Genomic DNA, 14,896 nt, shown 5'->3' with positions numbered 1-14,896 from the left:
TTCTATTCTTCCAGAAAATATGCTACTTGCCTCTTACAGGTTTGCTTGGCTACTTACAGAGTTGGTCAGCCTGAGTCGTTAATCGCTCTTGGCACAAACTTGCTCTGTTGTGACTCATCACTGTATTATAGACCCTAGCCACATAATAATGAAATACCTGTGCATGATTCCCTCTCTTTTGTCATAGTGTTTTGTGTGTCCTTGAAGGTGATGGCTCGTCAGCCTTGGCATCCGTTACACAGTAGTCTACAGTGCCAGACACATTCTCTCTTTTTTGACTAGCAATTTAGGCTGTCACGTAAAACCGGATTTTTTGACACCTAGTCTATCCTCATATGCAGCAGTTTATGGTTTCTTTGAAGTTATAGTAAAAGGTGAAAATAGGGGAAAGGGCCATTTCAAATGGAAGCTGTTCAGGAACTTCAGTGAGGTTTCTCTTGTGTTCCTAGAGTGTATTACTTGGGTTTCAGTATATACAACATAGATATGCAAAAAACTGCAGTGACTTGAATACCAGTGTCATATCAACTTAAAAAAGGTTTGCCTTGTACCCTCTTTTACAGAGGTAGATTCAGTAATTTCAAATTAATGTCACTGTGGATACTCTGTGGGTCTGAATATTGGTCTGTTGCACATGAGCAGTTCTCACTGCATTTATGATGCTTCCATGGTGAAGACTCAGTCCCCCCATTGCTTGCCCCCAGTTACATGTAAAGATTATACCACAAATTTAACAAAGTTGTTCAGTGCTCATTATGCTGAATTTGGTTGCAAATGTTTCACTTAGAAAACAAAGTTACGTGCATACTTTTGCAGATAATAGTCATAGTTTTGACGCACACTTACTGTTCCTGTAAGTCCCACGTAAATAACTGTCTTATAGCAATAAACTTTACTGAGCAAGTAAGTGTAAATCACACTAGCCTATACAAGTCCTGCATTCAGGGTGAATTGAGCCCCTCTTTAAAACATTATGCAAAAGTTCAGCAAACGAAAAATGTACCAGGAGCTATTAAAATATTAGATCTGTTAAACTAGTAAGTGAGCAGAATTTGATTTGCTACCTTTCTTCCCATTAAAATAGATAGATGTGTGCAGATGGGACTAAAGAGCTCTGTTTTGAAGTAACAGCTCTGATTTACACTGAAGAAGTTGTTGAGGGGGAGAAGGTTTTAAAATAAGTGGGTTTGTGTATCAAATTTGTGTAATATGACCAGCTGATGGTTCTTTTCTAGGTTTTGTGGATATTAATTTCTTCTGAAACAGTTGCAGAGAAAGTTGAAGTCTAAGATATACTGCTTTAGATAGGTTGTTTAAAACTGGTATGACTGGATTCACAGAAGATGGGATCATTCAGGTGAAGGAAGTCCGTGATTCTGTTGATTGCTGTGGCAGCTCTACTTTAATGTGAATCCACACTAAAGACTCAGAATTAAGTAAATACAACAGCTCTTGTTCTAAGACCAGCTTTTACATGTACGCACACATAAATTAGCCTTAAATTTCACATGTGCTGTCTTGTGCCATAGCAGAGCTGCAAGGTAAAGTATTTAAATCAATTTTAAAATAATTTTGAGAGTGTGTAGACCTTTTTTTTTTTAAAAACAAACAAACAAACAAAACCTCTTATGTATAGAGTTGGAATATTCGGCTTTATGGGGGGTTAATCTGTGCGTTGTTCAAGCACAGTCCTAATGAAAGAGTTCAAGTTCTTTTAGCACACTTTAAAACCTAACTATGCATAGACCTAGTGTCCTGATTTCAGTTAGGACAGAGTTAATTTTCCTCCTGGTAGCTGGCAGGGTGCTATGTTTTGGATTAGAATGAGAAGAGCGCTGATAACATGCTGATGTTTTAATTGTTGTAGAGCAGTGCTTACACCAAGCCAAGGACTTTTCAGCCTCTCGCTCTGTCCTGCTAGTGAGCAGGCTAGGGATGCAGCAGGAGCTGGGAGGGGAGAGACCCAGGACAGCTGACCCAAACTGGCCAAAGGGGTATTCCATACCATCTGACGTCATGCTGAACAATATATAGGGGTGGCTAGCCAGGGTGGGGTGGGGGGGCCGGCTGCTCGGGGATAGGCTGGGCATCGGTCAACGGGTGGTGAGCAATTGCATTGTGCATCACTTATTTCGTACACATTATTACTGTTAATACTTTTATTATTATTATTATTATTGTTATTATTTTCCCTGTCTTAATAAACTGTCTTTATCTCAACTCACAGGCTTCACTTTCCCGTTTCTCTCCCCCATCCTGGAGAGGGAGGGGGGAGGGTGAGCGAACGGCTATGTGGTGTTTGGCTGCCAGCCGGGCTAAACCACAACACCTAGTTAGTTTCTTGATTAACTCCTTTATAGCTTTAAAAAAAAAAAAAAAAAAAAAAAAACTTAATGTGGTTCAGCTGTCCTTTCCTTGCTTGATGCTGTAGTCCTGTAGCAACAAATTTAAGTACTTGGGAAAGTAAAAGATAATGATTATTTTGCTTATCGCGTTTGTTGCAATTGTAATAGTTATACCGTGCCTGTTGCAATGTTTGCAAAAAATGATTAATCGTTCGTTGGGCATGATTTGGCTTGTAGAAACAAAAAAAGGGGGAATTATGGGTGACTCGTTTGGTGATAAACTGGAGCTGATTGATACGGCGGTGCACTAAGGGTTAAGAAGAAGTTGCTAGGCTTGGACAGGCCTATGGAGGGCTATGTGTGATCAAAAGGGATGCACCAATCAGAAGTCTGTAACTACGCACCCTAGCTGAGTGCAGCGCGTGTAGCTGGCTCAGAAAGCTATATAATATCCTGCATTGGAAGAATAAAGGGTCTCCATTTCTCGACTATCTTGGAGTCCGTGTCTTCATTCCCTTCAGAAGACTCATGAGCAGAACACTTCAAATGACTGAGACAAAGCCCATCAGCTTGTTCCACTTTAGGAAATCGTCCCCTTCCAACTAGGAATATGAAAGTGAAAAACATGAAATGTCCCATCAGGTCAGTACACAGAGTAAGGGAAAGTCATACATATTGTGCTGGAGTGTCAGAAGACAAAAAGCATTGCATTGTACCTCAGACTAACCAAGGAGACCTAACCCAGTTCATCTGTGAGATAAAGCAAACACTCTAAAAGTAGTGAAGGATGTTCAGTTGTGGCCTAACATGAAGAAGGGTATAGATCACTGGTGAAGGAACTGTCTTTTTGTGCCATCAAAATTGGAAATTACACAAGCACTACAACCCATAAGGGTAATGTGTCCCACCCATGGCTCTGTCATTCCACGGGACAGGGAAGAGGGAGCTGGCAGGCCAGGGACACATTTGAGTGTGGAAGGTGGTGCCCAGCAGAGACAAGGAGTCAAGGCAGTGGGGTGGGGGAGGTCACCAGAAGCAGCCGAAGGAGTGGTGATGCTTGTGAGGACATGTTTGTGCCAGCCGCCTGAGTGGGCAGCAGCTGTGCGCAGGTGAGGGGAGGCCATGAACTGCATGCCAAGAGCGCTCCTGTCAGCAGAGACAAGGCCAGGGCCGAGGCCAAGGGAAGAGGCAGGCCCAGGGCAGGGGGCTGCAAGGGCCATGCTGAGCTCCCTGCCCCTGCAGCAGCCGCACCGGCCCTCAGCAGATGTGCTGGCTGGCATGCACTGGGAGGTCCTGGCGTGCATCAGAGAGAAGCAAGGAAGATGCTGGAGAGGGCCGGGGCGAGGTGGGTGGCAGAGCCCCATGCGAGGGCTGGCTGGGGGTCCCCTCTGCTGCAGGCACCGCACGCAGCGTGGCAGGAGGAGGACAGACAGGGCTCATGGCCACGGGGCAGAGCCTGGCCCTGGATGCTCCATGACCGCCTTGCAGGTCCTGGCAGGCTGCAGTGAGGAAACGAATGCCCTGAGCCCCCTTCCTGCTCTGCCCAGGCCAGAAAGGGCCCAGAGCAGCCTCTTCTCCCCTGCCCCTGCAGCCCTGGGCTCCCTTTGCGCAGCCCTGGCTCTGCAGCACCAAGCCCTGCTGGGAGCCTTCCCCTGCATGCTCCCACCGCTCCCTGACACTGCTGTTGCCCTCTTCCGGGTACTGCCCAGCCCAGCCCAGCCCCTGCCATCCTCTCCCCACCTCCCTGCCCTCTCCCCAGCCCAGCCCAGCCCAGCAGCCCAGGCTGGGCTGGCCCCAGGGCAGTGCCTATCGCAGGCTGCTGCAGGGCTCTGGGCACAGCCACCACAGCCCCAGCCCCTCACAAGGCACTGCAGCTGCTGGGATGAAGGTGGCCCTGAGCGTACCCAGCAGCCCCCAACGCTGGGGCCAGCCACGGCTCAGGAAATGGAGGTCCTTGAAGCTGCAGGAGCCCTGGTCTCTTGCGTGGGAGATCCCCAGCACAGAGTGCCTGTGCCCCTCAGGGCCAGCCCCACTCCCCAGGCCAGCACAAGAGGCTTGGTCCAGGCACAGAGCAGCTCCAGATTCCTCTCCAGGATGCCATTTGCCATAAGACCCAGCAATTGCAGGACACTCTCAGGCCAGTCAAGGCCAGTTATTGTTTGCTGACAATGGGCAACCCAAGAAGGGAGCTCCCAGTCCAGCACTAAACTGATCACTCTGAAATTCTGGTCCACGTTGAAGCCCGGAAAAGCAAGAGGCCTGTTCATGCAGCATTTCCTTGGGTTTATTCCTAACACCAGCTTTGGAAGAGCTGTGCAAAGAAAGAGATGCCCCTGTACAGACAAGACTGTGAGCAAGATAAATGAGATCTAAAGTCCTAGTCAAATGTGAGGGCACAAGAGAATATGTGGAAACAAAAGAGAGCAGCAGTGAAAAGGCCACGTCCTGCTGCTGGCCATGGCCATGGCTCCAGGGAAGCAGCAGCCCCGACCCAAAGGCAGCAGAGAGGCAGAGCCCAGCAGGCAGTGAAGGGCAGCCCTGAGGGCCACCGGGGCTGCTCCTCCATGTGGCAGCTGGGCTCTTGGCCCTGAGCCTCTCCTGTGTGCTGGGGCTGCTCCCCCAGCTCCAGAGGAGACGGGAAGAGAGGGATACTGAGACCAATGAATTTCTGATGGCTTCTTTATTGTCTTTATTTACACTGGAAGACTAGTACTACAGGTGGATTAGATGATTTGGTCAAAGTAAATAAACTACTTAAGAGGCAGGATGCTAAGAATAACATTACTGAAATAATGATGAAAATGAAATGATATGAATCACAATAATTTCACATAATTATGATTAGATATTATAAACACATTAATGATGCTTAAGAAGCATGTATAGAAACAGTTTCTTCACTCCATACTTGAGGTCCTTGTTTCTCATACTGTAGATGAGGGGATTCAGTGCTGGAGGTACCACTGAATAGAGAACTGACACCATCAGGTCTATGGATGCAGAAGAGATGGAGGGGGGCTTCAGGTAGGCAAACAAGACAGTACTGACCATCAGGGAGACTACAGCCAAGTGAGGGAGGCACGTGGAAAAGGCTTTGTGCCGGCCCTGCTCAGAGGGGATCCTCAGCACAGTCCTGAAGATCTGCACGTAGGACACCACAATGAAAATAAAGCAGCCAACACCTAAACAGGCAGTAACCAGAAGAACCCCAGTTTCCCTGAGGTAGGTATCTGAGCAGGAGAGCTTGAGGATCTGGGGGATTTCACAGAAGAACTGGTCCACAGCATTGCCTTGGCAGAGGGGCAGAGAAAATGTATTGGCCGTGTGCAGGACAGCACTGAGAAAGCCACTGCCCCAGGCAGCTGTTGTCATCTTGGCACAAGCTCTGGTTCCCAGGAGGCTCCCATAGTGCAGGGGCTTGCAGATGGCAATGTAGCGGTCATAGGCCATGATGGTGAGGAGGGAATATTCTGCATCAAATAAGAAGACGAAAAAAAGGACTTGAGCTGCACACCCTTCATAGGAGATGGCCCTGTTGTCCCAGAGGGAATTGGCCATGGCTTTGGGCAGAGTGGTGGAGATGGATCCGAGGTCGAGGAGGGCGAGGTTGAGGAGGAAGAAGTACATGGGGGTGTGGAGGCGGTGGTCGCAGGCTATGGCGGTGAGGATGAGGCCGTTGCCCAGGAGGGCAGCCAGGTAGATGCCCAGGAAGAGCCCGAAGTGCAGGAGCTGCAGCTCGCGCGTGTCTGCGAATGCCAGCAGGAGGAACTCACTCACAGAGCTGCTGTTGGCCATTTACAGGTTCTGGCCATGGGGTCCTGCCCAAGGCAGAGGAGGACCGTTTACCACAGAGTTATGTGAGAGAAACAATGTCCATTTCTCTTTTAAGCCCCCCTTTGCAAATATCTGCAGACATTTGGCAGGTCCCTTTCATGCCATATTAATGATGCTGCCTGAGGGCCTCCCTGGGGCAGGTGACTCTGCTATGGACAATGCAGGAGACAGTCCTAACCTACAGCAACATAGGTGGATTTATATTTTCCATATTATGTTCTAGCTGCCCCACCACACCTGAGGAGTGTCTCTAAGGCATAAATCCTGCGCATTTCTGCTGCAGTCCAAAGTGAAATCTTGTGGATCATCAGAGGCAAAGGGACTGTCCCTTTAGTTCAGGGTGTACTTCAGAGGGGACAGCCAGTCTGTCCATAAAGGCTGGTCTCTTCTGCTGGCATGCCTATGAGCTGCAGGATAATTACACTCACATGTTCACCTGAAAAGAACCAGGGCACTGCTGAATCCAGGCTCAAAGTGCACATCTCCAGACCCCTCACCTTGTCCCCATATTTGCCGTTCCCCAAGCACACCGAGGGCTCTCTTCATGTGCATATGAAACCCCATCCCCAGCCAGAATCAGAGAATCACAGAATTGTAGGGGTTGGAAGGGACCTCAAGAAATCATCGGGTCCAACCCCCCTGCCAAAGCAGGTTCCCTAGAGCAGGTTGCCCAGGTAGGCGTCCAGACGGGCCTTGAATATCTCCAGAGAAGGAAACTCAACAACCACTCTGGGCAGCCTGTTCCAGTGCTCCATCACCCTCACCATGAAGAAGCTCTTCTGCATGTTGGTGCGGAACTTCCTGAGCTCAATTTTTTGGCTATTTGCCCCTTGTCCTGTCCCCACAAACCACTGAAAAGAGGTTGGCCAAATCCTTCTGTCTCCCACACCTCAGGTATTTATACACATTGATGAGATCCCCCCTCAGTCTTCTTTTCTCCAGGCTGAACACACCCAGGTCTCTCAGCCTTTCCTCATAGGGAAGATGCTCCAGGCCCCGTATCATCTTTGTGACCCTCCGCTGGACTCTTTCCAGGAGATCCCTGTCTTTTTTGTACCGGGGAGCCCAGAACTGGACACAGTACTCCAGGTGAAGCCTGACCAGGGCAGAGTAGAGGGGGAGGATCACCTCCTTTGACCTGCTGGCCACGCTCCTTTTAATGACTGGAAACAAGAACAGCAGCAGCACAGTCAGGTGGAGAAGCCAGAAGGAATGCCAGCGTGCTGCTGCCAGGGGAGGCAAGGCCAGGGAGGGACAGATGGACACTCAGCAGACCCTCCTCTGCTGCAGCTTTGGCTGCAGAGGAGACAGCTCATGCTCATTGCAAATGCTTTGTGCTCTGCTCTGGCCCACAGATACCTCCCAAAGACAGGGCACTGGGCATCACAGAGGGTTTGCAGCTCCTAAAGATCAGCTTAGATAAAACCCGAGGGGACCACAAATATGATGTTGGTGCAGTCCGTGCGCTGATGTGTGGGAAAGGACTTCACAAATTTCACCACTGACATTGATTTCTCAATGCAATGCTCTAGGCGTCTCAGTCTGCTGTACAATCCTGACAATCCTTTGCCATGAAACCTGACTCCCTTCCACTGCAGGAATCTGAAAGCACAGACTGCAGAAAAAGCCTTACCCTTTTAGGTAGCCACTGCCTTGGTCTTCCTCTTGAAAAATCCAATTCTAAATGACATTCTCTAAAGCATCTTCTACACTTTGCTGGAGAAACAGAGTGAACCATCCTGACAAGTGATATTAGCCATTGGATGTGCCAGCTGTGGAAGACCCCATTGGCAACTGCACCTGCATCGCCCTGCTGCCAGAGACTCACAGTGTCAAGAGTCTGCAGATCTCTCCTGCCACATGCTGCCCTCTCTTGCTGTGCTCCTCACTGCCTCCAAGCCCTCTCTCCTTCTCTCCTCTCTCCGTGCCACCTGCGGTCAGAGCCCCCAGCCCTGCTGCGCTGTGCAGAGGAGCTGCTCCTGGGCAGAGCTGTCTCTCTGCAGCGCTGCCCGCTTGCAAGGAGCTCCCCTTGGGCCCAGGAGCCCGGCCCAGCTCAGCAGCACAGCACCCAACCATGGCATCGCTTGCTCTGTGCCATTGGGCTCCCTCGAGGTGTCCCCAAGGCCTCAGGGCTGACAGCTCCTGAAGGCAGCAGGGTCTCTCCTGGGGTGTGGTGCTTGAAGCAGACTGAAGTCATCACCAACCTCTTCTCTCTGTAGATGTCAGAGGCTGATTCCATAAGTGTGATTTCTGCTGTTAGACTGTGGTTGTCAAACATGAATACAAATGATTCCTTAACCCCTATTTTGTTCCTCCTGCATTGCAGGACACCTCAGCCATGACAGGCAGGGAGCATTTCACTTCTCTGAACTTTCTTCACCATTTAAGAACTGAGAAAGAAACAAATGGTTTCCATGAAGAAAGGGGAATGGGACAATATGACATCATTGGTTGAGTTTCCCCTACTGTGAATATGGAAGGTCCTCAACCCTCAGACACATCTCTTCCTCCTGTCTTGCATGACCAGCATGGTGACTGGGATGTGGAACACCCTCATCATTGTGATGGTGCCTGCCACCAAACACCTGCAGATGCTCGTGTCCTTCTTCCTTGGAGATTTATCCTCCTTGCAGACCTTGTACAGCTCCACCACCCTGCACTGGATGCTGGCCAGCTTCCTGACTGGGGACAGCACCCCCTTTGCTCACAGAGGTGGCAGCACTGTCAGCTGTACCTTCTGGGAGTGCTTCCTGCTGGGGGCCATGTCCTACAATCAGTCCCGGGCTGTATGCCATCCCTGTTCTCTGCAAGGCTCGAGAAGTGGAAGATCTGACTCCAGAAGGCAGCTGTACCTGAATTAGGGGAATTTCTCTCATGTACAGTAATTATTTCTCCTCCTCCCAGCTACATTTCTGTGGCCCCAGTGTTGTGGACAACTTCTCTGATTTTGCCCCATTGCTGGAGCTCTCCTGCAGTGCCACGGTAATATGCATGGCCTTTGCTTTCAAAATCTATATTTTGGATCCAATCTTCCTCTTCCGTCTCATGCAGTTTTCATGTGTGTGTGTTCTGTGTTGGCAGGCCCAAGGTCTTATCCAACTGCTCTTCTGTCCTCACAAGTATCACTGTTTTCTACGACACCATCATTACTGTCAGTGTGAAGCCCATAACAGCCCTCCTCACAGATGTTAACCAAGCCCTTTCCCAAACTTTCATCACCCCCTGGTCAATGCTCAGGTTGCTTAGTGGTGGTGTAGGAAGGGTGAAAGAGATGTTGGTGGAACTGCTGACATTGTCATAAGATCTATCTCAAAGACCTTGTAAATGACAGATTGATCAAAGACGTGCTTCGGGACTTGGAAAAGGCAGATGTCAAACCCATCTTCTAGTAGAAGGGCAAGCAGAAGGATGATTAAGCCTAACCAAGGAGTAAAATGCCAGCCTTAACACTAGCCCTCAACCCAGACCTAAACTATATCTATCAAAGCTTGCCCTTATCCTAAACCTTGAGCAGGATCCTTGAGCAGAACACAAGTCCCTCCCTCGATGCCCTTGCCATTCCCTTAACCCTGGAATGTGATCTCTAATTCCTAAACATTAACCTGAACACCTAACTCCCAAAGCCCTCCAGCATGCACACAACACATCTCAGCTTTAACCCCACTCCTATCCCTAACTTAACCTGTTTGTCCCCTTGGGACAGGGCAGGGACTGTGAGGTCTTTCAGCAGTGCGTGGCATTGGGAGAGGCATGTGAGGTGACAGGTATTTGATCAGATCAGAGGCCACAAGGAGGACATGGCTGGGAATGCTGTGATGAGGTCAGGTGTGCCTCGGGATCTGCTGGGCCTGCAGGAGGCACGTGGCTGTGAAGGAGGCTGGGAGGTCACTTCTGTCTCTGGCGCTGACAATACAGCAGGAGGAATGTGGCACAGATAGGGACCGTAAAGGCCAGAAGCATGCACATGGCATTGAAGATGATGGTGAGGTACCTTTTGTTCTGGTCAGGTGACAGACCACAGGAAGGTTGATGGGATGGGAGTCATGCTTGAGGTATAGTTTATAAGACCATAGAATCATAGAATGGCTCGTGTTGGAAGGGACCTTAAAGATCACCTAGTTCCAACCCCCCAACCATAGACACGAATGCCCCCCATGAAATCAGGTTGCCCAGGGCCTCATCTAACCTGCTCTTGAACAGCTCCAGGGATGGGGCACCTCTCAGGTCTCTCAGCAACCTGTTCCACTGCCTCACCTCCCTCTGAGAGAAGAATTTCCTCCTAACCTCTAATCTAAATCTCTCCTGTTTTAGCTTAAAAACATTCCCCCTTATCCTGTCATTATCTAATTCAGCAAAGAGTCACTCTTCATCTTTTTTATAACCCCCCTTTAAATACTGAAACGCCACAAAGAAGTCACCCCGGAGCCTTCTCTTCTCCAGGCTGAACTGCCCCATCTCTCTCAGTCTTTTTTAATGGGAGGTTGCTCCAGCCCCTTGATCAAGGGGCTTCCATCATCATGGACAATGACGGCAGTGTCATAGATAGTCACAAAATCATGGGATCATGGAATCATAGAATGGTTTGGGTTGGAAGGGACCTTCAAGATCGTCTTATTCCACCCCCCCCTGCTGTGGTCAGGGACACCTCCTACTAGACCTGGTTGCTCAAAAATCATTCCAACCTGTCCTTGAACGCTTCCAGGGATGGGACATTCACAGCTTTTCCAGGCAGCCTGTTCCACTGCCTCACCATCCTCAGAGTAAAGAATTTCTTCCGTATATCTAATTTAAACCTACCCTCTTTTAGTTTAAAGTCATTACTCCTTGTCCTATCACTACACTCCCTGACAAAGACTGTCTCCCCAGCTTTCCTGTAGGTATTCTTTAAGTACTTTAAGTAGAAGTAGGTTTTCTTTAAGTACTGTAAGGTTGCTCTAAGGTTTCTCCGGTGCGTTGTTTTCTCCAGGCTGAATAGTACCAGTTCTCTCAGCATGCCTTCATAGCAGACGTGCTCCAGCCCCTTGACCATCTTTGTGGCCCTCCTCTGGACTCGTTCGAATAATTCCAAGTACTTGAATTGGCGTGTTAAACCGCAGCAGTCTTTTTGGCACCCAGTGTGGGGCATGAAGGGTTGAGATAATGACAGATCTTACCACAGAGTGCTAAAATTAAATTGTTATAAGCATTAGACCAGTTTAATAGTTGCTGATCACAATGTCAGCGTTTTGGATCTCAGGTCTGTTGTGCTTGTTTTCAGAAATGTGTTGTATAGCACATTGTTTACTGTATGTGTTCCCATTGTGCTGTTTATCATTTCTGTGGCTGGTTTAAAGTTATTTTGCTATGTTGTATAACACTGGCTTATGGTTCTATACAATTACTGATCATGTGACAAATCTGTTATTTGTACTGAGCATTGCCATCACCTCCATACCTCAGGAACTATCACTCAGAAACTATTAAGAATTACACTCTGTACCTTTTCTCCTCAGGGAACAATCCATGGGGGAAACAAGGGAGGGATACTTTTCCTCACTTCTTCGCTCTCCCTTTCTCATTAACGTTCCCCTTCTCCTGGAGGCTAGTTACAATAGCTCTGAAAAGCTTTGAATATCCTTGGGATGGTCCTATTGTTATGTCTCCTAAATGTGTTTCAGCTTTACTTTAAGGTTAAACAACTACTTAAGCATGACAATCAGAGATCTGTCCAGAGGCAGGAGAGTTAGGAGTGGCAGGGAGTGTGGGAGGATATGGGCAGGCACCTAGAGCAGTGGGCACCTCCAGTGCTTTGGAACTTCACCCCTGAGCAAGTGCAGAGTCCTAAAAAACTGGTGAAATACTAGAAAAAGGGGTGTCATCAGCCTGGCAATTCTAGACACACAAATCACTGCAACACGCTAGGACTTAGCCTATGCTTACCGAGCTCTAATCAATGCCACTCCAACCCCTGTGACAGGCCCTGCAGCCATTCCAGATCCTTGTAAATGCCCTGCAGCCACTACAGCCATTGTGATGGTCCCCATAGCTGGCCAGAGAACCAACCTGTGTCAGTATCGGTTGCCCCTACATGCGAGAAAAATCAATGGATATGAAAATTGGGCTCCTTAGAATAGAACTCTTTCCCAGACAAGAAAGGAGTAAGAAGAATGCTGGCCCTGAGGCTCCATGCAACCTTGGCATAGACTTCCCCATGAGGTGGTACTTCAAAGATCCAAAAGGGTACCGGTGGGCTTTTGGCACAGCTGCCTTGGAGACAGAGGACATTAAAGAGTTGTATACTTTGCCAGGTCTCTCACAGGGCCCTTCTGTTGTGGGGCTGTTGAAGGTTAAAGAACAGCAGCTGCTCCAACTCCCATTGAAAGGCCCTGCAGCCAGAACAACAGGCCCATAGCCTGTCCAAAGCCACTCCAAATACTGGAACAGGCCCTGCAGGCACTATAGCTCCTGAGATGGGCCCAAAGTTAAACTGACACCTGTGACAGGCTCTATAGCCACTCCAAAACCTGCAATAGGCCCTGAAGCCACTCCAACTCCTCTGAAAGGCCCTGCAGCCAGAACAACTCCTGTGATGGGCCCTGCAGACACTCCAACCCCTGCAATGGGCCCCATGGCTGGGCCAGAGAACCATCCTGTGCCAGTATCAGTTGCCTCTTTATGCAAGTGAAAACAATGGATGTGAAAGTCAGTTTTTCTTTAGAAAGGAAAGAAACTCCTATCCAGACAAGAAAGGAAGAAGAAGAAGATGAGGCAGGTTTCTCCAAAGTTAGGCCATCTTGTAAGCAGGAGGACAAAGAAGAAGAGATCATATAAACATCAGAAACCATGTGATCCCTATCCCAGTGTAAGCTACGAGATATGGGAAAAGATTTCAGCCATCATCTAGGCAAGCACATTGTCACCTGGCTGCTCCAGTGTGAGGAGAAAGGGGCCAATAGCCTGGAATTAGAGGGCAGGGAAGACAAGCAGCTGGGATCCCCCTATATGGAAGGGATGATTGACACAGCCATTGGGAAAGGGCACAAGGAACTTACTCCTGTTAGGCATGAAGGAAAGGTATCCCTTCAAGAAAGGTCTTGTATGTCAACCAGGAAGGTGGACCAACATGCAGAGGGTTATCCGGTACCTGAGGGAATTAGCCATGTTGGAGGTGATTTATAGTAACCTAGACAACGAACAGCTATCCAAAGATCCAGATGAAGTCAAGTGCACACGACCCATGTGGCAGAAGTTTGTACAGGGTGCACCATCATCATATGCCAACTCATTGGCTGAAATGAGCTGGACAGACCAAGAGGAACCCTCAGTGGATGAATTGGCTAGCCAACTCTGGCAGTATGAAGAAAGTGTCTCTTCTTCCCTATGGACCCGCATCTCATATATGGAGAAACTGTCCAAATAGGTCCAACAACTACAAGAGAATACATCTTCCTCCCCAGCTGCACGAACCAATACCTCAGCTGTCAGGCGTAAGTGTCCCTCTGCTCAAGAAAAGTGATACAGTGGTTATACACCACGTGCAACCCTGTGGTTTTAACTGTGTGACCATGGAGAGGCCATGAGAAAATGGGATGCAAAAATCTACCTCCATCCTAAAGGCATGGATACATGAAGCACAAGGAAAAAAATCGGCAAAAAGGGGATCTTCTGAGAAAATTGCTGCTCCAGTTTCTAGTGGGCAGTCCTCCAAACAGAGTAGTGAATACTATGAGCAGGACTAGAGGGGCCCACCCTCCATCCAGAGGGAGGAAGGGGACAATCGTTGTGTATTGGACTTTGAGGATTATTGGCCTGGCACATCAGACCCATCAAAGTTATAAGGCTCTAGTGGACGCCGGTGCAGAGTGTACTGTAATGCAATCAAGCTATGAAGGGCCAGAACCCATCTGTATTTCTGGAATGACAGAGGGATCCCAGCAGTTAACTGTATTGGAGGCTGAAGTGAGTCTAATGGGAAAGAGTGGCAAAAGTACTCCATCGAGACTGGCCTGGAGGCTCCTTGAAATCGTGGCTTCAGGAAAAGGTACTTCAAAGACCCAAAGTTTTCTGGTGGGCTTTGGCATAGCTGCCTTGGAGACGGAGGACAGTAAACAGTTGTCTATCTTGCCCACTCTCTCACAGGACCTTTCTGCTGTGGGGGTGCTGATGGCCAATGAACAGCAGTGCCAATCACTACCACAGCAGTGCAGCTGAGGCAGCATTGTACTAACAGAGACTCCCTGATTCCTATGCATGAGTTGGTTCATTGACTGGAGAGCCAAGGAGTGATCAGCAAGACTCGCTCACATTTTAATAGTCCCATATGCCCATTGTGGAAGTCTAATGGTGAGAGGAAGCTAACGGTGGACTTTTGTGGCCTGAATGAAGTCACACCACTGGTGAGTGCTGCTGGGCCGGGCATGCTAGAACTTTGTTAAACATGAACTGGAGGCTTCCAACCAAGTGGTATGCCACAATGGATATCACTAATGCATTTTTCTCCATCCCTTTGGCAGAAGTGTGAAGGCCACAGTTTGCTTTCACTTCAGGGGTGTCCAGTCCACATGGAATTGACTGCCCCAGGGATGGAAACACAGCCCTGACTTTTGCCATGGACTGATACAGAGTGCTCTGGACCAGGGGGAAGCTCCTGAACACCTCCAGTACATTGATGGCATCATTGAGTGGGGTAACACAGCAGAAGTATTTGAGAAAGGGGAAAAAATAGTTCAAATCCTTCT

At 48.8% G+C, this 14,896-nt stretch overlaps 1 protein-coding gene across 1 annotated transcript; it reads right to left on the bottom strand.

The window, feature by feature from the left end:
* Positions 1–519: 519 nt before the first annotated feature.
* Positions 520–6,140, bottom strand: LOC118260751 (olfactory receptor 14C36-like). The gene is made up of 2 exons (XM_035571212.2): positions 5,230–6,140; positions 520–574 (listed from the first exon to the last, which is right to left on the bottom strand). The coding sequence occupies exons 1-2, from the start codon at positions 6,138–6,140 to the stop codon at positions 520–522; spliced, it is 966 nt and encodes a 321-aa protein (XP_035427105.2).
* Positions 6,141–14,896: the final 8,756 nt, after the last annotated feature.

This window comes from Cygnus atratus, unplaced genomic scaffold (assembly GCF_013377495.2).
Source record: "Cygnus atratus isolate AKBS03 ecotype Queensland, Australia unplaced genomic scaffold, CAtr_DNAZoo_HiC_assembly HiC_scaffold_37, whole genome shotgun sequence".
In the NCBI taxonomy this organism is placed as follows: Eukaryota; Metazoa; Chordata; class Aves; order Anseriformes; family Anatidae; genus Cygnus; species Cygnus atratus.
The sequence above is the reverse complement of the archived record's forward strand: the minus strand, read 5'-3'. Positions and strand labels throughout refer to the sequence as shown.